Source organism: Atractosteus spatula, chromosome 5 (assembly GCF_055471065.1).
Source record: "Atractosteus spatula isolate fAtrSpa1 chromosome 5, fAtrSpa1.hap1, whole genome shotgun sequence".
NCBI classification, from domain to species: Eukaryota; Metazoa; Chordata; class Actinopteri; order Semionotiformes; family Lepisosteidae; genus Atractosteus; species Atractosteus spatula.
This window is the reverse complement of record NC_142710.1, coordinates 1097271-1124761: the sequence shown is the minus strand read 5'-3', so window position 1 is coordinate 1124761 and position 27491 is coordinate 1097271. Positions and strand designations below refer to the sequence as shown.

Genomic DNA, 27491 nt, shown 5'->3' with positions numbered 1-27491 from the left:
TTAGTGGAGTACAGAATATCTTCAGCAGAATATTGTGTACTGTTAGTGGAGTACAGAATATCTTCAGTAGAATATTGTGTACCTTTAGTGGAGTGCAGTATATCTTTCAGTAGAATATTGTGTACTGTTAGTGGAGTACAGAATATCTTCAGTAGAATATTGTGTACCGTTAGTGGAGTGCAGTACATCTTCAGTAGAGTATTGTGTACCGTTAGTGGAGTGCAGTACATCTTCAGTAGAATATTGTGTACTGTTAGTGGAGTACAGAATATCTTCAGTAGAATATTGTGTACCGTTAGTGGAGTGCAGTACATCTTCAGTAGAGTATTGTGTACCGTTAGTGGAGTGCAGTACATCTTCAGTAGAATATTGTGTACTGTTAGGGGAGTACAGAATATCTTCAGTAGAATATTGTGTACTGTTAGTGGAGTACAGAATATCTTCAGTAGAGTATTGTGTACCGTTAGTGGAGTGCAGTATATCTTCAGTAGAGTATTGTGTACACTGGGCGCTGCGTCGCTCTGGTGGCGGAAGTGACGCTCCTGGGCTCGGAGGTGGGGGGAGCGCGCCTAGCGCGCACGAGCACGCCCTCGCCAGCAGAGCGCGGGAAAAGCGGGGCCGGGTGTTCTCGGGTTTCGCGCGGGAAGGGGGCGCACGGGCGCGCCGCCGCGTCGCCCCGCCCCGCGAGCCTCACGGCCGCCCGTGGAGCGGGAGCGCGGAGGCGCGGGCCGTGGCTGTCGGTGTCGCTGTCGCTCCCTCTCCCTGCGAGGAGAGGAACACCGACAGGGGGGCCCTCTCTCCCACACTCCCCCGAACCCCCACAGAGAGCCTGCTCTCGGCGCCCACGGACCCCCCCCCGTCACCCCCCTTCCCATCGAGCTCGTCCACCCGCGTCCGGGAGAGGGATGAACGGGACACGGTCGCCCCCCCACCGAGAGGGAGAGGGAGGCGCTCTCGCCGTTGCCGTGACCGCGGCATGGTGGGACACCCGTCCTCCCCCCCCCCCCACTCACCCCACTCACCCCACTCGCGATGGGAAACACGCAACCCCTCCCGCCCTTCCCTCGGGAGCAGCGAGAGAGACCCCCCCCCCCTCCCCTCCCTTGCCCCGGGGAGCGGAGAGAGGAAGAGGGGGGTACCGTTTCTCCCCCAAGCAGGGAACGGGAAAGGGGGGGACGGCGCTGTTTTCAGCGCGGAACACGGGAGCGAGAGACGCCCACGACACTCCTGCCGGGCGGCTGGCTGGTCCGGATCGTGAAAGCAGAGGGCCGGGCGCGGCGGGGACCGAGGGGAGGGGGGAGGCGGGGAGGGGGAGCGGTGTCCATGCCCATAAAGATGTGCGGGAGGCAGCGGCTCCCCCCGACTCGTGTGTGTGTGTGTGGCTTCAAACAGCCAGCCCGCTGTTTATGTAAATATAGCGCATTGAGCAGGAGGCCCGGCTCACTTGGGTTTTTTTTGGGGGTTTTTTTTAGACGCGTTGATGTCGTTTTTATTCTCTTCATTATTTTATTAATTTGGATTAAGACGGGGAGCGTGTCCGTGGTACAGCGGTGGGTACTGTTTCCCGACCATACACACCAGTGAAACAAAACACTCCCGTTTTGTTTTGTTTTGGGGTTGTTGTTTTTTTTTTTAAAAAAAAAAGATATTTATTTTTTGTTTTTGAAGAAAAACGCAGCACTGCGATTGCGGCGGTGGGCGAGCGGAGCGCCGGTTTGCAGGCCGCGGTGCGGGTGTTGTGTGTTGTGTGTTGTGTGTGTGTATCCGGGGCGGGCAGTGCCGGAGCGAAGCCGCGGGCTCGAGTGAGAGACGCGGCCGCACGAAGATGGCGGTCAACTTGGACAAGGAGGCGTACTATCGCCGGATCAAGCGGCTGTACGGCAACTGGAAGGTAAAAGCGAAACGAAACCCGAACTTTCCAGCGCGCGTATCGGCCGACGAGCCCGGCGCTTGGCCGACGGGGGAGCCTCGTTGTTCAATCGGCGGTTTTATTTTCCTCCCGTGTTGTTAACTGCGAAGAGAGAAAGAGTGGGGTTTCGGTCAAATGTCTCTGCGTGTGCGGGGCCTGCTGTCGCGGGTTTGGGTCTTTTGTAACTATTGGGAGGTATTGAGCCCAGGAGAGGCTTAATGCCCCGTGTTTTGTCAGAATACGGTCAAGTTTCATCGCAGTTTCTGTCGATTTTGAGCCTTCCCTGTGTCTGTAGTCGTAGCACCTTGTGCGCATCACGGCGTGTCCCCCCCGTCGCCTCGTCCGTCGCCGGAGCGCAGCGCAGGCTCTTCCCGGCGATGTAAGAAACGAAATACAGCCCCCTTGAACTCGCCAAGGGCTCCTTACGTGAGGAGCGCGAATAGCACCGGCTGGGTCTTTCGAAGTCGTGGTGGAAAACTTTTAAATTCGGCGTTTCCCTGCCCGGCTGAGCACGCCATCACTGTGCCCACTCGAGAAATCCGTGGATGCAACGCACAGTTTATGCAAAAGAAAAAACAACAACAACAACAACAGCTTGGAAACAAATCGCAGTCTGAGTGGTTTTCGATTTAAAAAAAAAGGAATAAGGTGTCGATTTGAACAAACCTCCCCCCCCCCCAGCCACGCCGGGGCTGCGTTCACAGAAGAGACGTTGACAACACGTTTTGGGTTCTGTGGAAATGTCTGTTCAGAGACGCAGCTTGGACCCACGGAGGGGACCCGTGCTGCTGTGCTCGTTATTAGGGCAGCAGGATCTGGTCCTCAGTCCCTGTTGTGTTGTGTTGTGTTGTGCTGTACGCGTGAAGGTACAGCCTGCCCGCTGTCTGTGGGCATTTGTACAACTCGCTGCCTTTGGGGAGGCCCGGGAGCTGCGGCTCAGGATAACCGTCTCCCCGGGTTCTCGCTTCTCACTAACGGGAGCAGAGAGGCGCCCGGCCCCGGGCTCGGAGACGGCTTCTTCCCCAGGCTGTCAGGTGACTGAGCTCTGCCCCCAGGGCCGGCTCGGGTGGTGGGTTTGTGGACACGGCGAGTGACGGCTTTTGTTTCACTTGTATGTCGTTTCCGGTGCTCTGTGTTGAGGTTTGGGGTGGGAGCACACGTGCAGATAAACATGTCTTCGCACTGGTGCACATGACTGAACGTGACTGGCCAGCGGGGCTTTCCCAGAACCGGGTCCTGCATCGGCACCGGTGTCCTGTGCTGCACTGTTGCACTAGTGACCCATCCACCCGCACGGCACAGAGATACAGGAGGAGCTGGAGTCTCACAGCAGGAACACAGGAGCAAGGCAGGGTACACCCTGGGCAGGACACCAGCCCATCACAGGACACACACACACACACACACACACACACACACACACCCTGGGCAGGACACCAGCCCATCACAGGACACGCACGCACGCACGCACACACACCCTGGGCAGGACACCAGCCCCTCACAGGACACGCACACATCCTTTTCCTAAAAGCCAATTCACCAACCAGTCTGCAGTTTTTAATGATAATAATAATTTACTCTTATATAGTGTTTTTCTGCACACTCCACTCACAGCACTATACAGGTAATGGGGGTCCCCTCCACCACCCCCAGTGTGTCGCCCCACCTGGATGTTGACTTTAGGCAATAACAGATAACAATAACACACCATATGACCAGCAGCCATATCACTCTGCAGCTCACAGCTGGCAGCCCCACTGCAGCTCAGCAGGCGTGAGCCTGGCCAGTACCTGGATGGGAGACTCCTGGGAAAGCTGAGGCTGCTGCTGGAAGAGGTGTGAGTGGGGCCAGCAGGGGGCGCTCACCCTGCGGTCTGTGTGGGTCCTAATGCCCCAGGACAGTGACGGGGACACTAGACTGTAAACAAGGCGCCGTCCTTCAGATGAGACGTGAAACTGAGGTCCTGCCTCTCTGTGGTCAGTCAAGACCCCAGGGTGTCTCTCAGAAAGAGTAGGGGTGTGACCCCAGTGTCCTGGACAGACTCCCCCTGGTCTTTACCAGTCATGGCCTCCTGATAACCCCCCTCTCTGAACTGGCCTCATCACCCTGCTCTCCTCCCCACTGAGAGCTGGTGTGTGGGGAGTGTTCTGGAGCATCATCCAGGTGGGGCTGCACACTGGGGGGGTGGGGGTGGAGGGGATCCCCATTACCTGTAAAGCGCTGTGAGTGGAGCGTCCAGAAAAGTGCTATATAAGTGTAAGCAAGTATTAGCAATGATAATAACAGAGGTCCGTCCAGCACAGGACACAGGGGGCGCCGAGGGTGTTTGATGGCGACTCTTGGGACTGTGGGAGGAAACCCACACCAACACAAGGAGACCGTGCAGACTCCACACAGACAGCAGCCCAGGGCCCGGCCCGCGAGCCGGCCTGTTTCGCGTAGAATCGTCTCTGTGTGTGCAGGTGGTTAACGGCGCCGCGCTCATCGTGCATTTGGACCGCTCTCGGGTCGGAACCTGGGCGCTGGTGGACGGGCACCGGCCCGCGGCGAGTGTGTCGGCGTCTTTAACGCCCCCTCTCGGTCTCCCCCCTCTGTCGCAGAAAGGAGAGGATGAGTTCGGCAAGGTGGACGCCATCGTGGTCGCAGTGGGAGTGGACGAGGAGATCGTCTACGCCAAGTCCACGGCACTGCAGGTAACGGCACCGCCGCCTCTGACCCGCGGGGGGCGCTGTGTCTCCCCCCCCAGTGTGACTGACAGGAGCGCCGCCCCCTCTGACCTGCGGGGGGCGCTGTGTCTCCCCCAGTGTGACTGACGGGAGCGCCGCCCCCTCTGACCCGCGGGGGGCGCTGTGTCTCCCCCAGTGTGACTGACGGGAGCGCCGCCCCCTCTGACCCGCGGGGGGCGCTGTGTCTCCCCCAGTGTGACTGACGGGAGCGCCGCCCCCTCTGACCCGCGGGGGGCGCTGTGTCTCCCCCAGTGTGACTGACGGGAGCGCCGCCCCCTCTGCCCTGCGGGGGGGCGCTGTGTCTCCCGGTGTGACTGACGGGAGCGCCGCCCCCTCTGACCCGCGGGGGGCGCTGTGTCTCCCCCAGTGTGACTGACAGGAGCGCCGCCCCCTCTGTCCCGCGGGGGGCGCTGTGTCTCCCCCAGTGTGACTGACGGGAGCACCCCCTCTGACCCGCGGGGGGCACTGTGTCTCGTTGTGACTGACAGGAGTGCCGCCCCCTCTGACCTGCGGGGGGCGCCGTGTCTCCCCCAGTGTGACTGACGGGAGCGCCGCCTCTGACCCGCAGGGGGCGCTGTGTCTCCCCCAGTGTGACTGACGGGAGCACCCCCTCTGACCCGCGGGGGGCGCTGTGTCTCGTTGTGACTGACGGGAGTGCCGCCCCCTCTGACCTGCGGGGGGCGCCGTGTCTCCCCCAGTGTGACTGACGGGAGCGCCGCCTCTGACCCGCAGGGGGCGCTGTGTCTCCCCCAGTGTGACTGACGGGAGCGCCGCCCCCTCTGACCCGCGGGGGGCGCTGTGTCTCCCGGTGTGATTGACAGGAGCGCCATGTCCGTGCGTGTGTGCTAACCGTCCGTCTCTCTGTCCCAGACCTGGCTGTTCGGCTATGAGCTGACGGACACCATCATGGTCTTCTGTGAGTCGAAGATCCTCTTCCTGGCCAGCAAGAAGAAGGTGGAGTTCCTCAAACAGATCGCGGTCACCAAGGGCAACGAGAACGCCAACGGCCTGCCTCCCATCACCCTGCTCGTCAGAGAGAAGGTCAGAGAGAACCTCCTCTCCCTTCACTGGTCTCTCTCAGTGCAGTGTTAATGTACTGGAGTGTCCAGTCAGTCAGTGTGTCTGTATGAACCCCTCTCTCTCAGTGCAGTGTTAATGTACTGGAGTGTCCAGTCAGTCAGTGTGTCTGTATGAACCCCTCTCTCTCAGTGCAGTGTTAATGTACTGGAGTGTCCAGTCAGTGTGTGTGTATGAACCCCTCTCTCTCAGTGCAGTGTTAATGTACTGGAGTGTCCAGTCAGTGTGTCTGTATGAACCCCTCTCTCTCAGTGCAGTGTTAATGTACTGGAGTGTCCAGTCAGTCAGTGTGTGTGTATGAACCCCTCTCTCTCAGTGCAGTGTTAATGTACTGGAGTGTCCAGTCAGTCAGTGTGTCTGTATGAACCCCTCTCTCTCAGTGCAGTGTTAATGTACTGGAGTGTCCAGTCAGTCAGTGTGTCTGTATGAACCCCTCTCTCTCAGTGCAGTGTTAATGTACTGGAGTGTCCAGTCAGTCAGTGTGTGTGTATGAACCCCTCTCTCTCAGTGCAGTGTTAATGTACTGGAGTGTCCAGTCAGTCAGTGTGTCTGTATGAACCCCTCTCTCTCAGTGCAGTGTTAATGTACTGGAGTGTCCAGTCAGTCAGTGTGTCTGTATGAACCCCTCTCTCTCAGTGCAGTGTTAATGTACTGGAGTGTCCAGTCAGTCAGTGTGTCTGTATGAACCCCTCTCTCTCAGTGCAGTGTTAATGTACTGGAGTGTCCAGTCAGTCAGTGTGTCTGTATGAACCCCTCTCTCTCAGTGCAGTGTTAATGTACTGGAGTGTCCAGTCAGTCAGTGTGTCTGTATGAACCCCTCTCTCTCAGTGCAGTGTTAATGTACTGGAGTGTCCAGTCAGTGTGTCTGTATGAACCCCTCTCTCTCAGTGCAGTGTTAATGTACTGGAGTGTCCAGTCAGTCAGTGTGTCTGTATGAACCCCTCTCTCTCAGTGCGGTGTTAATGTACTGGAGTGTCCAGTCAGTGTGTCTGTATGAACCCCTCTCTCTCAGTGCAGTGTTAATGTACTGGAGTGTCCAGTCAGTCAGTGTGTCTGTATGAACCCCTCTCTCTCAGTGCAGTGTTAATGTACTGGAGTGTCCAGTCAGTCAGTGTGTCTGTATGAACCCCTCTCTCTCAGTGCAGTGTTAATGTACTGGAGTGTCCAGTCAGTCAGTGTGTCTGTATGAACCCCTCTCTCTCAGTGCAGTGTTAATGTACTGGAGTGTCCAGTCAGTCAGTGTGTCTGTATGAACCCCTCTCTCTCAGTGCAGTGTTAATGTACTGGAGTGTCCAGTCAGTGTGTCTGTATGAACCCCTCTCTCTCAGTGCAGTGTTAATGTACTGGAGTGTCCAGTCAGTCAGTGTGTGTGTATGAACCCCTCTCTCTCAGTGCAGTGTTAATGTACTGGAGTGTCCAGTCAGTGTGTCTGTATGAACCCCTCTCTCTCAGTGCAGTGTTAATGTACTGGAGTGTCCAGTCAGTCAGTGTGTCTGTATGAACCCCTCTCTCTCAGTGCAGTGTTAATGTACTGGAGTGTCCAGTCAGTGTGTCTGTATGAACCCCTCTCTCTCAGTGCAGTGTTAATGTACTGGAGTGTCCAGTCAGTCAGTGTGTCTGTATGAACCCCTCTCTCTCAGTGCAGTGTTAATGTACTGGAGTGTCCAGTCAGTCAGTGTGTCTGTATGAACCCCTCTCTCTCAGTGCAGTGTTAATGTACTGGAGTGTCCAGTCAGTCACACTGACCTCTCTGTCCTCCTGCAGAACGAGAGTAACAAGGCGAACTTCGAGAAGATGGTGGAGGCGATCCGGGGCAGCAGGGAGGGCAAGACGATCGGTGTGTTCGTGAAGGACAAGTTCCCAGGGGAGTACATGAAGAGCTGGAGCGACACGCTGGCCGCAGAGGGGCTGGAGAAGGTGAGCAGGGCGGGGCGGGGTGTGCCGAGTCCCGGCCCTCTCTCTTCCTGTCCACGCCGTGTCACACTGTCCACACCGAAGCCCAACCTCCTGTCTCACCAGGCGGACATCAGTGCACTGACCCCTGTCCTGTCCCTCTCTTTCCAGGTGGACATCAGTGCACTGACCCCTGTCCTGTCCCTCTCTCTCCAGGTGGACATCAGTGTGGCTGTGGCCGGTCAGTCAGTGTACTGACCCCTGTCCTGTCCCTCTCTCTCCAGGTGGACATCGGCGCGGCTGTGGCCGGTCAGTCAGTGTACTGATCCCTGTCCTGTCCCTCTCTCTTCAGGTGGACATCGGCGCGGCTGTGGCTGGTCAGTCAGTGTACTGACCCCTGTCCTGTCCCTCTCTCTCCAGGTGGACATCAGTGCGGCTGTGGCCGGTCAGTCAGTGTACTGACCTCTGTCCTGTCCCTCTCTCTCCAGGTGGACATCAGTGCGGCTGTGGCCGGTCAGTCAGTGCACTGACCCCTGTCCTGTCCCTCTCTCTTCAGGTGGACATCGGCGCGGCTGTGGCCGGTCAGTCAGTGTACTGACCCCTGTCCTGTCCCTCTCTCTTCAGGTGGACATCGGCGCGGCTGTGGCCGTTCAGTCAGTGTACTGACCCCTGTCCTGTCCCTCTCTCTCCAGGTGGACATCAGTGCAGCTGTGGCCGGTCAGTCAGTGTACTGACCCCTGTCCTGTCCCTCTCTCTCCAGGTGGACATCAGTGCGGCTGTGGGCGGTCAGTCAGTGCACTGACCCCTGTCCTGTCCCTCTCTCTCCAGGTGGACATCAGTGCACTGACCCCTGTCCTGTCCCTCTCTCTCCAGGTGAACATCAGTGAGGCTGTGGCCGGTCAGTCAGTGCACTGACCCCTGTCCTGTCCCTCTCTCTCCAGGTGGACATCAGTGCGGCTGTGGCCGGTCAGTCAGTGCACTGACCCCTGTCCTGTCCCTCTCTCTCCAGGTGGACATCAGTGCGGCTGTGGCCTACACCGTGGCGGTGAAGGAGGACGGAGAGTTGGCGCTGATGAGGAAGGCAGCGGCTGTGACCAGCGAGGTCTTCACCAAGTTCTTCAAAGAGAGAGTCATGGAGATTGTGGACGCCGATGAGGTCAGGGCTCCTGTTCTCTTCTGACAGACTGTACTGTACCCGGCCACTATAGTCACCTGTCGCCGTGACGTGCAACTCGTGTGAAGGACAGGAGTGGTATCACCTTGACAGGTGACCCGTGCGAGGGACAGGGCGGTTAGAGAGTAATCCGTCGGTGTGAAGGGCGACTCGTGCGAGGGACAGGGTGGTTAGGGTTTAATCCATCGGTGTGAAGGGCGACCCGTGCGAGGGACAGGGCGGTTAGAGAGTAATCGGTTGGTGTGAAGGGCAACTCATGTGAGGGACAGGGTGGTTAGGGTTTAATCCATCGGTGTGAAGGGCGACTCGTGCGAGGGACAGGGCAGTTGGAGAGTAATCCATCAGTGTGAAGGGCGACTCGTGCGAGGGACAGGGCGGTTAGAGAGTAATCCGTCGGTGTGAAGGGCGACTCGTGCGAGGGACAGGGTGGTTAGGGTTTAATCCATCGGTGTGAAGGGCGACCCGTGCGAGGGACAGGGCGGTTAGAGAGTAATCGGTTGGTGTGAAGGGCAACTCATGTGAGGGTCGGGGCCAGTAGAGAATAATCCGCTGGTGTGAAGGGTGACTCGTGCGAGGGTCTGGGCCAGTAGAGAGTAATCCGCTGGTGTGAAAGGGCGACTCGTGCGAGGGACGGGGCCAGTAGAGAGTAATCCGTCGGTGTGAAGGGCGATTCGTGCGAGGGTCAGGGTGGTTAGGGTGTAATTCCGACGGTGTGAAGGGCGACTCATGCGAGGGACAGGGTGGTTAGAGAGTAATCAGTCGGTGTGAAGGGCGACTCGAGCGAGGGACAGGGCCAGTAGAGAGTAATCCTTCGGTGTGAAGGGCGACTCGTGTGAGGGACAGGGTGGTTAGAGAGTAATCTATCAGTGTGACGGGCAACTCGTGCGAGGGTCAGGGTGGTTAGGGTGTAATTCCGACGGTGTGAAGGGCGACTCGTGCGAGGGACAGGGTGGTTAGAGAGTAATCCGTCGGTGTGAAGGGCGACTTGTGCGAGGGACAGGGTGGTTAGAGAGTAATCCGTCGGTGTGAAGGGCGACTCGTGCGAGGGACAGGGTGGTTAGAGAGTAATCCGTCGGTGTGAAGGGCAACTCGTGCGAGGGTCAGGGTGGTTAGGGTGTAATTCCGACGGTGTGAAGGGCGACTCGTGCGAGGGACAGGGTGGTTAGAGAGTAATCCGTCGGTGTGAAGGGCAACTCGTGCGAGGGACAGGGTGGTTAGAGAGTAATCCGTCGGTGTGAAGGGCGACTTGTGCGAGGGACAGGGTGGTTAGAGAGTAATCCGTCGGTGTGAAGGGCGACTCGTGCGAGGGACAGGGTGGTTAGAGAGTAATCATTCGGTGTTAAGGGCGACTCGTGCGAGGGACAGGACGGTTAGAGAGCAACGGTGTGAAGGGCGACTTGTGCGAGGGACAGGGCGGTTAGAGAGTAATCCGTCGGTGTGAAGGGCGACTCGTGCGAGGGACAGGGCGGTTAGAGAGCAATGGTGTGAAGGGTGAATCGTGCGAGGGACAGGGCCGGTGGAGTGTCATCCGTCAATTATATGGGCGACTCGTGCTGAACCCCAGCACTCTTTACCGATCCCCCCTATCCTGGGCCCTTGCCTCCACAGAAAGTGCGCCACAGCAAGCTGGCGGAGTCCGTGGAGAAGGCCATCGAGGAGAAGAAGTACCTGGCGGGAGCCGACCCCTCCACCGTGGAGATGTGCTACCCCCCGATCATCCAGAGCGGTGGCAACTACAGCCTCAAGTTCAGCGTGGTCAGGTCAGCGAGCCCAGCGCGGTCTGGACACGGCGACCGCAGCGCCGTCTGGACACGGCGACCTGGGGTCAGGGCGGTCAGAGTGAAGGCCTCTCTCTCTCTCTCTCTCCCCCTCACAGCGAGAAGTCCTACATGCACTTCGACGCCATCACTTGCGCCATGGGCATCCGCTACAAGTCGTACTGCTCGAACCTGGTGCGCACGCTCATGGTGGACCCGCCCCAGGACATGCAGGACAACTACAACTTCCTGCTGCAGGTGGAGGAGCAGCTGCTGAAGGAGCTCAAGCACGGTGAGGGGCCATCTGGCATGCGGTGGGGGGGGGGACAGGCACTTTACACAGAGGGTGGTGGGGGTGGGGAACAAGCTGCCCAGCCATGTTGTTGAAGCCGATACCCTGGCTTCTCTCCAGACACAGCTGGGTGAGCTCCTCCAGTCAGGACAGTAGGCTCTTCTTTACACAGAGGGTGGTGGGGGTGGGGAACAAGCTGCCCAGCCATGTTGTTGAAGCCGATACCCTGGCTTCTCTCCAGACACAGCTGGGTGAGATCCTCAAGTCAGGACAGGAGGCTCTGCTTTACACAGAGGGGGGTGGGGGTGGGGAACAGACAAGCTGGAGGACGCCCTGGGATCAGTTAACAGCCGGGAATGACTCGGGGCCAGGATGTGGCGAAGGACTCGTCTGGCCTGTGACCTGTCTGACGCCGGCGTGTGAATCTCTCTCTCTCCCAGGGGCGAAGCTCTGCGATGTCTACAGCACTGTGGTGGACTTCGTGAAGAAGGAGAAGCCCGACCTGGCTGCCAAGCTGACGAAGAACCTAGGGTCAGTCCACAGGGGGGCGCCACTGAGGCTCATTTCATCGCGGCCCCTGCTGACGTGTGTGTCTGTGTGTGTGTGTCTGTGTGTTTCCTCTGAGAGCTGGGTCTCTCTGATCATCTGTGTGTGTGTGACCCCTGACCCCTGACCTCTGGTGCTTCTGCGCGGCAGGTTCGCGATGGGGATCGAGTTCCGGGAGGGGTCGCTGGTGCTGAACGCCAAGAACCAGTACAAGCTGAAGAAAGGTGAGAGAGAGCCGTGCACCATCATCCAGTCGGGGTCAAGGGGTTCAATATATCGTCCAGTCGGGGTCAGTCTGGGTCACAGAGGTGGACATGTTCATGATCGCTCGTGTCCGGCGATACTGTTTAGTGTCAGGAACAGCGTCCCTCTTGCTGTCCAGGGAGGGTGTTCGGGTGTTCAGTGTTGCTCTTGATGTCCAGGAATGGTGTTCAGTGTCAGCCTGGGGTTCGCCGACCTCATCAACAAGGAGGCGAAGAAGGAGGAGCTGAAGAAATACGCCCTGTTCATCGGGGACACCGTGCAGGTCAATGAGGTGAGTCTCTGGGGTCGGGGGTCGGGGGTCAGAGGTCGGGGGGTGACCGAGCTCTCACGCTGCTCTCTGCTGCTGCGCAGGAGGACCCTGCCACCATCCTGACCCCCGTCAAGAAGAAGATCAAGAACGTGGGCATCTTCCTGAAGGTGAGGGGGCGTCCGCACCCGCGGGCCGGGGGGGCGGGGGGGCGCCGGGCCCCTCAGCCGCTCTCACTGTCCGTCTCCGTTCCCCCCCCCAGAACGAGGAAGAGGAGGACGAGGAGGAGGCCGATGACGCGGAGGATCTGCTGGGGAAGGGAGCCCGAGCCACGCTGCTCACAGAGAGGACCAGGGTACCTGTCTGTCTCTCCCTCTGTACCCGTCTATCTCCCTCTGTACCTGTCTGTCTGCCTGCTCACAGAGAGGACCAGGGTACCCGTCTGTCTCTCTCTCTGTACCCGTCTGTCTCCCTCTGTACCTGTCTGTCTGCCTGCTCACAGAGAGGACCAGGGTACCCGTCTGTCTCTCTCTCTGTACCCGTCTGTCTCCCTCTGTACCTGTCTGTCTATCTGCTTGCTCACAGAGAGGACCAGGGAACCCGTCTGTCTCTCTTTCTGTACCTGTCTGTCTGCTCACAGAGAGGATCAGGGTAACTGTCTGTCTCTCTCTCTGTACCTGTCTGTCTGTCTGTGTCTGTACCTGTCTGCCTGCTCACAGAGAGGATCAGGGTAACTGTCTGTCTCTCTCTCTGTACCTGTCTGTCTGCTCACAGAGAGGATCAGGGTAACTGTCTGTCTCTCTCTCTGTACCTGTGTGTCTGCCTCTGTACCTGTCTGCCTGCTCACAGAGAGGACCCAGGGTACCTGTCTGTCTCTCTCTCTGTACCTGTCTGCCTGTGTCTGTACCTGTCTGTCTGCCTGCTCACAGAGAGGACCAGGGAACCTGTCTGTCTCTCTCTCTGTACCTGTCTGCCTGTGTCTGTACCTGTCTGTCTGCCTGCTCACAGAGAGGACCAGGGTACCTGTCTGTCTGTCTGTCTCTCTCTCTGTACCTGTCTGTCTGTCTCTCTCTCTGTACCTGTCTGCCTGCTCACAGAGAGGACCAGGAAACCTGTCTGTCTCTCTCTCTCTGTACCTGTCTGTCTGCTCACAGAGAGGACCAGGGTAACTGTCCGCACGACGCCTCTGGGCTGTCTGTCTCTCTCCCTGTATGTCTCTGTCCTCCTCTCTCTCTATCTCTGCGTGTCTGTGTCTCCCCTGCTCTGTCTGTCCATGCGCCTGCTCGCGCTCTCCTGACTGCCGCTCTCTGATTGGCCAGAACGAGATGACGGCGGAGGAGAAGAGGCGGGCCCACCAGAAGGAGCTGGCCAATCAGATGAACGAGGAGGCGCGCCGGCGGCTGACGGAGCAGAAGGGGGAGCAGCAGATACAGAAGTGAGAGAGGGTGAAGGGTGAAAGGTGAAGGGTCGCGGTGGCTGGTTGGCGTGAGTTCCCTCGGTGGGGCAGAGGGTCGTGACCTCAGGGTTCAGCGGAGCGGGCCCAAATGGACCGCCAACGGGCAGGGTCCCGTTCCAGCGTGGGCCCGGAACTATCCGGGTCCGGTGGTGTGTGGCCGAACTGGGCCACACAAAACCAGGGTCTGGTGCCGTGGGCTTGTCTGAGAGTGTCACATCTGAAATGTGGGCGTCTAACAGTACCACTCCCACTGTGGGTGTGTGCACACGCATCCTGTCCCTGCAGTGGGTGTGTTGTATAATACCACTCCCACTGTGGGTGTGTCCAAGAGTATCCGCGTCTTATAATGTCACTAGGACGGTGGACGTGTCCAGTCATTCCGCACCCTGGTTTGGGGGTGTGTCCTATCAGGGCCCTCCCACTGTGGGCGTGTCCAGTGCCCTGACAGAGGGAGTGAGGAAGTAAAGGGGCTGACTTGAGTGCCGAAGAGCAGTCTGCAGGCTCTGGCGATGGAGGGGTGCGGAGGAGGAGACCAGCAGAGACGGCGCTGTCTCTGTAGCGAAGGCCCTGAGCGTGGTGCCGAGTTGGCGGCTGAGGTCGTGCCCGGAGCTTCCAGTCGGTCAGCCGGCCTGTGTCTCCCGCTCCCCCCCCCAGGGCCAGGAAGTCCAACGTGTCCTACAAGAACGCCTCCCAGATGCCGAAGGAGCGGGAGATCAGGGAGATGAAGATCTTCATCGACAAGAAGTACGAGACGGTCATCATGCCCGTGTTTGGCATCGCCACGCCCTTTCACATCGCCACCATCAAGGTACCCCGCTGTACACACACACTGTACACACTCCTCCTCCTCTCTCAGGGCAGTTTTCATGTACTGGAGTGTCCAGTCAGTCAGTGTGTCTGTATGAACCCCTCTCTCTCAGTGCAGTGTTAATGTACTGGAGTGTCCAGTCAGTGTGTCTGTATGAACCCCTCTCTCTCAGTGCAGTGTTAATGTACTGGAGTGTCCAGTCAGTCAGTGTGTCTGTATGAACCCCTCTCTCTCAGTGCAGTGTTAATGTACTGGAGTGTCCAGTCAGTGTGTCTGTATGAACCCCTCTCTCTCAGTGCAGTGTTAATGTACTGGAGTGTCCAGTCAGTGTGTCTGTATGAACCCCTCTCTCTCAGTGCAGTGTTAATGTACTGGAGTGTCCAGTCAGTCAGTGTGTCTGTATGAACCCTTCTTTCTCTTTATCAGAATATCAGTATGTCAGTGGAAGGAGACTACACCTACCTGAGGATCAATTTCTACTGTCCAGGCAGCTCTCTGGGGCGGCATGAGGGCAACATTTTTCCAAACCCTGAGGCCACCTTCGTCAAGGAGATGTAAGACCCCCGTCTTTGTGTGTCTGCGTTTTCCATTCACATAAGCTTTGGTGCAGGTCTCTGGAACAAATCCCTCTGTAGGACAGATCCCCGAGGCGGGCCTCTGTACCGGATCCCTCAATAGGACAGATCCCGAGGCGGGTCTCTGTACCGCAGAGACTCCGTAGGACAGATCCCTGACGTGACTCTCTGTACCGGATCCCTCTGTAGGACAGATCCCCGACACGGATCCCTGTACCGGATCCCTCTGTAGGACAGATCCCCGACGTGGGTCTCTGGTACAGATCCCTCAGTAGGACAGATCCCCAAGGCGGGCCTCTGTACCGGATCCCTCTGTAGGACAGATCCCCAACACGGATCCCTGTACCGGATCCCTCTGAAGGACAGATCCCTGAGCCGGGTCTCTGTAATTGTGGGGGCACGATTTGACCCAGAGAGACTGAACCCCTCTCCCCCTCCGCCCCCAGCACGTACCGCGCCTCGAACCTGAAGGCGCCGGGCGACCCCGCGGTGCCCTCCACCAACCTGCAGAACGCCTTCCGCATCATCAAGGAGGTGCAGAAGCGCTACAAGACGCGGGAGGCGGAGGAGAAGGAGAAGGAGGGCATCGTCAAGCAGGACTCGCTGGTCATCAACCTGAACCGCAGCAACCCCAAGCTCAAGGACCTCTACATCCGGCCCAACATCGCGCAGAAGAGGATGCAGGGCTCCCTGGAGGCCCACACGAACGGTGAGAGCTCGGACCCTGGCCGAGAGTAGGGGGGGGGGGGGGAGTGGGCGCGGGGTTCGGGAGTGAACCCTCGTGACGTGTTTGCACCCGCAGGTTTCCGGTTCACGTCGGTGCGCGGCGACAAGGTGGACATCCTGTACAACAACATCAAGCACGCCATCTTCCAGCCCTGCGACGGGGAGATGATCATCGTCCTGCACTTCCACCTCAAGGTCTGACCCCGGCCCGGCCCGTCTCGGCGCGGCTCCCACAGTGCACTGCCCCCCCCCCCCTCACTCTCGCTCCTGTCCCGTCCCTCCCAGAACGCCATCATGTTCGGGAAGAAGAGGCACACGGACGTGCAGTTCTACACGGAAGTGGGCGAGATCACCACCGACCTGGGCAAGCACCAGCACATGCACGACCGCGACGACCTGTACGCTGAGCAGGTGGGCGTCCTGCAGCCGTCTGTGGCTCTGTCTCTCTCTCTACACACACGCACTGCCTGTCTGTGGCTCTGTCTCTCTCTACACACACGCACTGCCTGTCTGCTGCTCTCTGTCTCTCTCTCTACACACACGCACTGCCTGTCTGCTGCTCTCTGTCTCTCTCTCTACACACACGCACTGCCTGTCTGCTGCTCTCTGTCTCTCTCTCTACACACACGCACTGCCTGTCTACTGCTCTCTGTCTCTCTCTCTACACACACACACACGCGCGCGCTGCCTGTCTGCTGCTCTCTGTCTCTATACACACACACACGCGCTGCCTGTCTGCTGCTCTCTGTCTCTATACACACACACACACGCGCTGCCTGTCTGCTGCTCTCTGTCTCTATACACACACACACACGCGCTGCCTGTCTGCTGCTCTCTGTCTCTATACACACACACACACGCGCTGCCTGTCTGCTGCTCTCTGTCTCTATACACACACACACACGCGCTGCCTGTCTGCTGCTCTCTGTCTCTATACACACACACACACGCGCTGCCTGTCTGCTGCTCTCTGTCTCTATACACACACACACGCGCGCTGCCTGTCTGCTGCTCTCTGTCTCTATACACACACACACGCGCGCTGCCTGTCTGCTGCTCTGTCTCTATACACACACTCATGCTGCCTCTATGCTGCTCTCTGTCTCTACGCACGCACGCACGCACACACGCACTGCCTGTCTGCTGCTCTGTGTCCCAGTCGCTCTGACGTGACTTCTCTCTCTCTGTGCAGATGGAGCGAGAGATGAGACACAAGCTGAAGTCAGCCTTCAAGAACTTCATCGAGAAGGTGGAGACGCTGACCAGAGAGGAGCTGGAGTTCGAAGTGCCTTTCAGGGACCTGGGGTGAGAGAGCAGAGTTTGGGGTTCGGGTAACGGGGGAGGGCAGGGGGGGCGAGATGGGACAGGAGAGAAACCGCTCGGGAGTCTCACCCAGAGTTCCCTGTCCTACAGGTTCAACGGCGCCCCCTATCGGAGTACGTGTCTACTGCAGCCCACCAGCAGCGCGCTGTGTAATGTGACGGAGTGGGTGAGTGTGAGAATGTTAATGTACTGGAGTGTCCAGTCAGTGTGTCTGTATGAACCCCTCTCTCTCAGTGCAGTGTTAATGTACTGGAGTGTCCAGTCAGTCAGTGTGTCTGTATGAACCCCTCTCTCTCAGTGCAGTGTTCATGTACTGGAGTGTCCAGTCAGTCAGTGTGTCTGTATGAACCCCTCTCTCTCAGTGCAGTGTTAATGTACTGGAGTGTCCAGTCACTGTGTCTGTATGAACCCCTCTCTCTCAGGGCAGTGTTAATGTACTGGAGTGTCCAGTCACTGTGTCTGTATGAACCCCTCTCTCTCAGTGCAGTGTTAATGTACTGGAGTGTCCAGTCAGTGTGTCTGTATGAACCCCTCTCTCTCAGTGCAGTGTTAATGTACTGGAGTGTCCAGTCAGTCAGTGTGTCTGTATGAACCCCTCTCTCTCAGTGCAGTGTTCATGTACTGGAGTGTCCAGTCAGTCAGTGTGTCTGTATGAACCCCTCTCTCTCAGTGCAGTGTTAATGTACTGGAGTGTCCAGTCACTGTGTCTGTATGAACCCCTCTCTCTCAGGGCAGTGTTAATGTACTGGAGTGTCCAGTCACTGTGTCTGTATGAACCCCTCTCTCTCAGTGCAGTGTTGATGTACTGGAGTGTCCAGTCAGTGTGTCTGTATGAACCCCTCTCTCTCAGTGCAGTGTTAATGTACTGGAGTGTCCAGTCAGTGTGTCTGTATGAACCCCTCTCTCTCAGTGCAGTGTTAATGTACTGGAGTGTCCAGTCAGTCAGTGTGTCTGTATGAACCCCTCTCTCTCAGTGCAGTGTTAATGTACTGGAGTGTCCAGTCAGTCAGTGTGTCTGTATGAACCCCTCTCTCTCAGTGCAGTGTTAATGTACTGGAGTGTCCAGTCAGTCAGTGTGTCTGTATGAACCCCTCTCTCTCAGTGCAGTGTTAATGTACTGGAGTGTCCAGTCAGTCAGTGTGTCTGTATGAACCCCTCTCTCTCAGTGCAGTGTTAATGTACTGGAGTGTCCAGTCAGTCAGTGTGTCTGTATGAACCCCTCTCTCTCAGTGCAGTGTTAATGTACTGGAGTGTCCAGTCAGTCAGTGTGTCTGTATGAACCCCTCTCTCTCAGTGCAGTGTTAATGTACTGGAGTGTCCAGTCAGTGTGTCTGTATGAACCCCTCTCTCTCAGTGCAGTGTTAATGTACTGGAGTGTCCAGTCAGTGTGTCTGTATGAACCCCTCTCTCTGCGTCTCTCAGCCTCCCTTTGTGGTCACTCTGGACGAGGTGGAGCTGGTCCACTTTGAGCGAGTCCAGTTCCACCTGAAGAACTTCGACATCGTGATCGTGTACAAGGACTACAACCGCAAGGTCACCATGATCAACGCCGTGCCGGTCAACTCGCTGGACCCCATCAAGGAGTGGCTCAAGTACGGCCCGCCGGAGCCCCCCCCCCCCCCCCCCCGAGTCTCCAGGGTCCCTGAGCCCCTCGGCTGACGTTAACACCCCCCCCCCCTCTGTCCCCCAGCTCCTGCGACATCAAGTACACGGAGGGCGTCCAGTCCCTCAACTGGACCAAGATCATGAAGACCATCGTGGACGACCCCGAGGGCTTCTTCGAGCAGGGCGGCTGGTCCTTCCTGGACCCCGAGAGTGAGGTACCCCCGCCCCCCGCTGTGCGAGACCGCCGAATGCGCGCCGAGCCGCAGTGGAAGTAAAGCGGACCCCCGTGAGAGTGGTCACGCCTCCGGTTCGCCAAACTCCAGCTCTGCGCCGCCATCCCGAGCGAGGCAGCGGGGCGCCCCGTGACGGTGTCATCGAGCAGGCGGGGGCGTCCCGCGCGCGCGCGCTCTGCACCTCCTTGTCCGCTTGGCTGCGGACCGGCGCGCGCCCTGCCCGCGGGCCGCGCTGGAATGTCTGCTGCACCCGCCCGTACCTCACAGCCCGCCGGCCCTCCCGGGGACTAGTGAGCGGGAAGGGCCGCGCCGCAGCACGGCCCCACCGTCCGCCCGTCCCTGGGCTGCGTTCGGGCTTCCGGACCGTTTCGCGAGGCTGTCAAGTCACTGAGTTCCCGAGACGTCATCACCGGCCTGCGGACTTGGGGCTCCAGCAGCTCCCCCAAATAAGATCAGATCAGATCTCTTTCCTGTCCCTGTACAGTCTCCTGCATGAGGACTGTGTCTCTCCACAGACCCCAGCTTGCTCTCCAGGAGACACACACACAGGGAGAGAAGCTGGGGGTCAGAGCGCAGGGTCAGACATTTATACAGCACCCCTGGAGCAGCTGGGGTGAAGGGCCTCGCTCAGGGGCCCAGCGGAGTAGGATTCCTCTGCCGGCCGCGGGATTCGAACCGGCAAACTCCCAGCCACAGGCACAGCTCTGCCCCTTCGAACCTCCTGTACAGAGGGCTGTAGAAAAGGCCGAGGGCAGCGGTGGGGGTTGGGGTGGGGGGGGGGATGTATCTCACCCCCCTCCACTGAGAGTTTGCCCTGCTGCTGTCTGGGAGCCGGGGCGGTGAGAGAGCCGGACACCCCCCTCTCCGCTGGGAACGTCGCTCTTCCCTGTGGCATCGCTGCAGTGCGCTGGGTCAGGTCAGGTCATCCGCCAAACCGCTTGTCGCCAGGCGGTGTGGCGGTGAGGCAGGGTACCCCTTGGGCGGGACGCCAGTCCATCGCCAGGCCAGGGAAAGCCAGTCATGCAGGGGGGGGGACGCTCCGGAGGCTGAGAGTGGGGGGGGGTGGGAATTTGGCCCGGACACTGGGATAGCTCCCTACTCTTCTCGAGAAACGCCCGGGGGTCTTTCCTGACCGCTGGTTTAACGTCTCGCCCGGAAGGCGGCATTGCGCCGTGCTGTAAGACACATCGCCCTGGACCTGAATCGAAGGGCTGTGATTCGCGCCGGGGCCTGGGCCGGGCCCCCGAGTCCCCGAGCCCGGCTCTCCCGGGGCCTGGACCGGGCCCCCGAGCCCGGCTCTCCCGGGGCCTGACCCCTCTATCCGGTCTCCCAGGGCAGCGGGGCCGAGCAGGGAGACTCCGAGTCCGAGATCGAGGACGAGACCTTCAACCCCTCCGCCGAGGAGGACGAGGAGGAGGAGGAAGACAGCGACGAAGACTACTCCTCCGAGACCGAGGAGTCTGGTACGGCCGCGGTCTCTCTCTCTCTCTCTCTCTCTCTCTCTCTCTCTCTCTCTCAATTTCAATTCAGTTCAGTTCAAGGTGCTTTATTAGCATGACCGATGGGTACAATCAGTGTCGCCAAAGCACATAAAATAATAAAATTAACATGGAACAAAACACAAAATAGAAGTAAAATAAAATCTACAGACATTTACAACAGAGACGTCATAAAATATTGACATATACTGTAGACAGAAGGAGCATTATTGGGAGACAGGCACTCTCTCTGTCCCCCCCTCCCTCCCTCCCTCGCTATTGAGGTCCAAGTCTGAGTCTCCCAGTCTCACCGGCTCTCACCCCCCCTGTCTCCCCAGATTACAGCGCGTCACTGGGCAGCGACGAGGAGAGTGGGAAGGACTGGGACGAGCTGGAGGAGGAGGCCAGGAAAGGTCAGTGTGTCTGTATGAACCCCTCTCTCTCAGTGCAGTGTTAATGTACTGGAGTGTCCAGTCAGTCAGTGTGTCTGTATGAACCCCTCTCTCTCAGTGCAGTGTTAATGTACTGGAGTGTCCAGTCAGTCAGTGTGTCTGTATGAACCCCTCTCTCTCAGTGCAGTGTTAATGTACTGGAGTGTCCAGTCAGTCAGTGTGTCTGTATGAACCCCTCTCTCTCAGTGCAGTGTTAATGTACTGGAGTGTCCAGTCAGTCAGTGTGTCCGTATGAACCCCTCTCTCTCAGTGCAGTGTTAATGTACTGGAGTGTCCAGTCAGTCAGTGTGTCCGTATGAACCCCTCTCTCTCAGTGCAGTGTTAATGTACTGGAGTGTCCAGTCAGTGTGTCCGTATGAACCCCTCTCTCTCAGTGCAGTGTTAATGTACTGGAGTGTCCAGTCAGTCAGTGTGTCTGTATGAACCCCTCTCTCTCAGTGCAGTGTTAATGTACTGGAGTGTCCAGTCAGTGTGTCTGTATGAACCCCTCTCTCTCAGTGCAGTGTTAATGTACTGGAGTGTCCAGTCAGTCAGTGTGTCTGTATGAACCCCTCTCTCTCAGTGCAGTGTTAATGTACTGGAGTGTCCAGTCAGTCAGTGTGTCTGTATGAACCCCTCTCTCTCAGTGCAGTGTTAATGTACTGGAGTGTCCAGTCAGTCAGTGTGTCTGTATGAACCCCTCTCTCTCAGTGCAGTGTTAATGTACTGGAGTGTCCAGTCAGTCAGTGTGTCTGTATGAACCCCTCTCTCTCAGTGCAGTGTTAATGTACTGGAGTGTCCAGTCAGTCAGTGTGTCTGTATGAACCCCTCTCTCTCAGTGCAGTGTTAATGTACTGGAGTGTCCAGTCAGTGTGTCCGTATGAACCCCTCTCTCTCAGTGCAGTGTTAATGTACTGGAGTGTCCAGTCAGTCAGTGTGTCTGTATGAACCCCTCTCTCTCAGTGCAGTGTTAATGTACTGGAGTGTCCAGTCAGTGTGTCTGTATGAACCCCTCTCTCTCAGTGCAGTGTTAATGTACTGGAGTGTCCAGTCAGTCAGTGTGTCTGTATGAACCCCTCTCTCTCAGTGCAGTGTTAATGTACTGGAGTGTCCAGTCAGTCAGTGTGTCTGTATGAACCCCTCTCTCTCAGTGCAGTGTTAATGTACTGGAGTGTCCAGTCAGTCAGTGTGTCTGTATGAACCCCTCTCTCTCAGTGCAGTGTTAATGTACTGGAGTGTCCAGTCAGTCAGTGTGTCTGTATGAACCCCTCTCTCTCAGTGCAGTGTTAATGTACTGGAGTGTCCAGTCAGTCAGTGTGTCTGTATGAACCCCTCTCTCTCAGTGCAGTGTTAATGTACTGGAGTGTCCAGTCAGTCAGTGTGTCTGTATGAACCCCTCTCTCTCAGTGCAGTGTTAATGTACTGGAGTGTCCAGTCAGTCAGTGTGTCTGTATGAACCCCTCTCTCTCAGTGCAGTGTTAATGTACTGGAGTGTCCAGTCAGTGTGTCTGTATGAACCCCTCTCTCTCAGTGCAGTGTTAATGTACTGGAGTGTCCAGTCAGTCAGTGTGTCTGTATGAACCCCTCTCTCTCAGTGCAGTGTTAATGTACTGGAGTGTCCAGTCAGTCAGTGTGTCTGTATGAACCCCTCTCTCTCAGTGCAGTGTTAATGTACTGGAGTGTCCAGTCAGTCAGTGTGTGTGTATGAACCCCTCTCTCTCAGTGCAGTGTTAATGTACTGGAGTGTCCAGTCAGTCAGTGTGTCTGTATGAACCCCTCTCTCTCAGTGCAGTGTTAATGTACTGGAGTGTCCAGTCAGTGTGTCAGTATGAACCCCTCTCTCTCAGTGCAGTGTTAATGTACTGGAGTGTCCAGTCAGTCAGTGTGTCTGTATGAACCCCTCTCTCTCAGTGCAGTGTTAATGTACTGGAGTGTCCAGTCAGTGTGTCTGTATGAACCCCTCTCTCTCAGTGCAGTGTTAATGTACTGGAGTGTCCAGTCAGTGTGTCTGTATGAACCCCTCTCTCTCAGTGCAGTGTTAATGTACTGGAGTGTCCAGTCAGTCAGTGTGTCTGTATGAACCCCTCTCTCTCAGTGCAGTGTCAATGTACTGGAGTGTCCAGTCAGTCAGTGTGTCTGTATGAACCCCTCTCTCTCAGTGCAGTGTTAATGTACTGGAGTGTCCAGTCAGTCAGTGTGTCTGTATGAACCCCTCTCTCTCAGTGCAGTGTTAATGTACTGGAGTGTCCAGTCAGTCAGTGTGTCTGTATGAACCCCTCTCTCTCAGTGCAGTGTTAATGTACTGGAGTGTCCAGTCAGTCAGTGTGTCTGTATGAACCCCTCTCTCTCAGTGCAGTGTTAATGTACTGGAGTGTCCAGTCAGTCAGTGTGTCTGTATGAACCCCTCTCTCTCAGTGCAGTGTTAATGTACTGGAGTGTCCAGTCAGTCAGTGTGTCTGTATGAACCCCTCTCTCTCTCTCTCTCAGCGGACAGAGAGAGTCACTATGAGGAAGTCGACGAGTCCTCCTCCAGGAAGAGGAAAGGCAGGTCGTCAGCCCCGCCCCCCAGCAGCAAGAGGAAGAAGAAGCATTAGGAGAGGCCCGGCCCCCGGCCCCCCGGCCCCCCTGCTCCGCCGTGACGCTCCTGTACAGAGACCCACAGACTGGCTTGCACTCGCAGCAGCTCCTCCCTGCGACCGGTCCGGCAGCATCCGACGACATTGAAGCTAGTGGCCGTGGCGATGACCTCCCGCCCCTCCGGCGCGGGTACGAGAGAGAGAGAGGCGTGCGGACCCCCCGCCCCGCGCACGCGGACGAACCCCCGCATTCCAGCCCGTCTCGTGTTTCCCTGTTCATTCCCGTCCGCGCTGCGCCCAGAGAGACGGAGCGAGAGAGCGAGGTCGCCTGAGCCGAGCCCCGGGCGAAGGCCCCACTGCGTGTTCCTTCGCTGGGGTGGGATGGGGTGGGGGGGTCCGATCTCTCTCCTGCGGTTCGGGGCGGCGGGTCTGCTGGTCTTCTGGAGCCGCGCCGGCCCTCCCTCTGCTCGGGACGGGGGGGGAGAGGAGTGTGAGGGGGGGCTGCCTGGTGGTGCCGGTGCCCCGCGTCTCTCCTGCTCCTCTCCTCGGCTCCAGGAGACCTGCTCCCTGCTCCCTGAGAGTCTCGCTCCCATTCCTTCGGCTTCGTGGTCACGATGTTCCAGCTCTCTCCTCTCCTCTCCTCTCCGCTCCCGTCTCCTCGCATCCTCTCTGCCCTGTTCTCTCTCTCTCTCTCCTCTCCCGTCACTCCTGTCTCCTCCCTCTCCTCCCTCTCCTCTCCTCTCCTCTCCCGTCTCCTCGAATCCTCTCTGCCCTGTTCCCTCTCTCTCTCCTCTCCCGTCACTCCTGTCTCCTCCCTCTCCTCTCCTCCAATCCCCTCTGCCCTCTCTCCTCTCTCTCCTCTCCCATCCTTCTCTCGCTCTTTAACCTCGTTTGGTAGACTTGTTGTTAATTCTAACCTCCTGCTGGGTGGTCTTTTTTTTTGGTTTTGTTTTTTGTAATAAAAGAGAAAAATAAAAGTTTAAAAGTGAAGCAGGCGTCGTGCGGTCTGTCTCCGCGGCCGGGCCGCGGGTGAGTGGGGTGACCCCGGATCGGCGCGTCGTGCGGAGGAGAGCTGGGCGCACGAGCAGGGTTGGCCCCTCGGCCCCTCGGCCCCCAACACAAGCTCTCGGAAAGCGGGGCTCAGGCTGCATGTTGGCATTTTATTGACACCAGATGCTTTGAATTTCGAAATCTGTTTCGATAAAAGCGGCTCATTCTCATGAAGTCCGTTCACAGCTGTCTTCATAGGGACACCTGAGCGCAGGAGATAATGCGTTCAGAGCCGGTCAGCTGGTCAGGCGGTCAAGGTGCCGACCCTGTTGTAGTGGGAGGCCAGCTGGTCCGGTGGTCAAGGTGCCGACCCTGTTGTACCGGGAGGACAGCTGGTCTAGTGGTCAACGTGCTGACCCTGTTGTACCAGGAGGCCAGCTGGTCTAGCGGTCAAGGTGCCGACCCTGTTGTACCGGGAGGACAGCTGGTCCAGCGGTCAAGGTGCCGACCCTGTTGTACCGGGAGGACAGCTGGTCAGGCGGTCAAGGTGCCGACCCTGTTGTACCGGGAGGACAGCTGGTCTGGCGGTCAAGGTGCCGACCCTGTTGTACTGGGAGGACAGCTGGTCCAGTGGTCAAGGTGCCGACCCTGTTGTACTGGGAGGACAGCTGGTCCAGTGGTCAAGGTGCCGACCCTGTTGTACTGGGAGGCCAGCTGGTCTGGTGGTCAAGGTGCTGACCCTGTTGTACTGGGAGGACAGCTGGTCCAGTGGTCAAGGTGCTGACCCTGTTGTACCGGGAGGACAGCTGGTCCGGCGGTCAAGGTGCTGACCCTGTTGTACCCTGCAGCTCACAAACAGCCACAACAGAAACAACCCACAGAAGTTCAGCGGGTGTCTCTCAGAAAGAGTAGGAGTGTGACCCCAGTGTCCTGGACAGACTCCCCCTGGTCTTTACCAGTCATGGCCTCCTGATCACCCCCCTCTCTGAACTGGCCTCATCACTCTGCTCTCCTCCCCACTGAGAGCTGGAGTGTGTGAGCGGACTGGAGCCTCATCACACTGGGGGGGTGGAGGGGGTCCCCAGTACTGGACAGCGCTGGGAGAGGAGGGTCCAGGAAGGAGCTGTAGAAGTGTAAGTTGTTGTTGTTGTTGTTATTATTGTTATTGCTTATATACTATAAGAAAAGGTGCAGACGCCTCTCTCCTGCTGCCGCCAGCGTGTGGAGATTGTCGGTGCTTGGGGTTGGACAAGGGAACCCCAGAGCCAGCAGAGGGCGCAAGTCTTACAGCTCTCCTGCAGCTCGGCACCCAGGTCCAGGCACACTGCCCCCACTGTCGTTAAAAGTCTTCCTTCCCATCTTCTTCTGCTCTGCCATTTCCAAATTCCTCCTCTTCCTCCTCTGCCTCTTCCTGCTTCTTGTACTCCCAGTATATCCCAGTCAGAGTCTGTGCTGCTTCCAGTGACACCTTCAGCTTCCCCACAACCTCCTTCTGCTCGTCCACACTGACGACTGAGAGAGAGAGAGGGGTTAATACAGACACACTGACTGACTGGACACTCCAGTACATTAACACTGCACTGAGAGAGAGGGGTTCATACAGACACACTGACTGGACACTCCAGTACATTAACACTGCACTGAGAGAGAGGGGTTCATACAGACACACTGACTGACTGGACACTCCAGTACATTAACACTGCACTGAGAGAGAGGGGTTCATACAGACACACTGACTGACTGGACACTCCAGTACATTAACACTGCACTGAGAGAGAGGGGTTCATACAGACACACTGACTGACTGGACACTCCAGTACATTAACACTGCACTGAGAGAGAGGGGTTCATACAGACACACTGACTGACTGGACACTCCAGTACATTAACACTGCACTGAGAGAGAGGGGTTCATACAGACACACTGACTGGACACTCCAGTACATTAACACTGCACTGAGAGAGAGGGGTTCATACAGACACACTGACTGACTGGACACTCCAGTACATTAACACTGCACTGAGAGAGAGGGGTTCATACAGACACACTGACTGGACATTCCAGTACATTAACACTGCACTGAGAGAGAGGGGTTCATACAGACACACTGACTGACTGGACACTCTACACTATACTGATTCACTCAATCATCAGTGCACGTGATGGAAACTAGAGAGACAGATGAAAGAACAGTAAAGAGAAGGAGATCCTTACTGTCGATCTGCCTCTCCACAACATCACTTCCTGTCAGCAGCACTTCCTGCAGGTCGAGGTGGGCGTGGCCAACGTCCACACACTCCTCCTCCTGTTCATCCATTGGCTCACTCACCACTGTGAACTTTAACCTGTGTGATCAGGAAGGGGCGGGGCACAGATAGGCAGACAGTATTGGTCAGAGCTCACAGAGGACGAGTCACTGTTCTTGCTGATTGGTTTGTCCCTCTGATGATAGTGCCGGTGTCAAGTGATCCTTACCCACATCCAAATGTATTTATGTTTGTGTGTGTCCTGTGATGGGCTGGTGTCCTGTCCAGGGTTGGGGTGTGTGTGTGTCCTGTGAGGGGCTGGTGTCCTGTCCAGGGTGTGTGTGTGTGTGTGTGTGTGTGTGTGTGTGTGTGTGTGTGTGTGTGTGTGTGTGTGTGTCCTGTGAGGGGCTGGTGTCCTGTTCAGGGTGTGTGTGTGTGTGGGAGCTCGCGGGCACTCCCCTGCCCTCCAATCAGCACTTGCCCTCTGACGCGGGGCGGGGCTGGCTGTGACATATTGGAAGACGATTGGCTGGAAGGGGGGCATGGCGGAGGGGCCTGCCCACAAGCTCTCCTTCTCCCCCACGAGAAAACGATGCCGTGTGTGTGAAGGACACCTTTGAGATAAGGTTAGGGTTAGGGTTAGCTCAGCCAGGGTCTTACCCAGCTGTGTCTGGAGAGAAGCCAGGGTATCGGCTTCAACAACATGGCTGGCAGCTTGTTCTCCACCCCCACCACCCTCTGTGTAAAGTCTCCTGTCCTGACTGGAGGAGCTCACCCAGCTGTGTCTGGAGAGAAGCCAGGGTATCGGCTTCAACAACATGGCTGGGCAGCTTGTTCCCCACCCCCACCCCCCTCTGTGTAAAGAAGAGCCTCCTGTCCTGACTGGAGGAGCTCACCCAGCTGTGTCTGGAGAGAAGCCAGGGTATCGGCTTCAACAACAAGGCTGGGCAGCTTGCTCCCCACCCCCACCACCCTCTGTGTAAAGAAGTGCTTTCTAATTCAAATGCACTTCGCTATAGTTTCCACTGGTGGCCTCTGCATCTTTGTCAAGGCCACGTTCCGGTCTGTCTGAACAGCTGGGTCAGTCTCCTCCATGTTAGCAAGTGTAGAGATTGCGTGTCCTTAGCCTGGGGACGGGAGCCGCGGCCCCAGCGTCTG

At 57.4% G+C, this 27491-nt stretch overlaps 2 protein-coding genes across 2 annotated transcripts in view; one reads left to right on the top strand and one right to left on the bottom strand.

Annotated features, from left to right (window-relative positions):
- The first annotated feature begins 1223 nt into the window (after positions 1 to 1223).
- supt16h (SPT16 homolog, facilitates chromatin remodeling subunit) lies at positions 1224 to 24086 on the top strand. Its single transcript, XM_088915950.1, has 25 exons — positions 1224 to 1891; positions 4510 to 4602; positions 5506 to 5676; positions 7477 to 7629; positions 8615 to 8761; positions 10388 to 10539; positions 10656 to 10828; positions 11269 to 11359; positions 11525 to 11598; positions 11797 to 11909; positions 11990 to 12055; positions 12148 to 12240; positions 13205 to 13320; positions 13996 to 14149; positions 14576 to 14703; positions 15171 to 15433; positions 15527 to 15645; positions 15736 to 15861; positions 16643 to 16755; positions 16864 to 16939; positions 18196 to 18365; positions 18464 to 18593; positions 19945 to 20074; positions 20428 to 20502; positions 23008 to 24086. The coding sequence occupies exons 1-25, from the start codon at positions 1826 to 1828 to the stop codon at positions 23112 to 23114; spliced, it is 3099 nt and encodes a 1032-aa protein (XP_088772076.1). The 5' UTR covers positions 1224 to 1825; the 3' UTR covers positions 23115 to 24086.
- Positions 24087 to 24750: 664 nt separating this feature from the next.
- The window catches only part of rpgrip1 (RPGR interacting protein 1), a 43581-nt gene continuing 40840 nt past the window's right edge, over positions 24751 to 27491 (bottom strand). The window contains 2 exon segments of the mRNA XM_088917939.1: positions 24751 to 25598; positions 26302 to 26432. Coding sequence (XP_088774065.1) covers positions 25426 to 25598; positions 26302 to 26432 — 304 coding nt within the window. The 3' untranslated portion in view covers positions 24751 to 25425.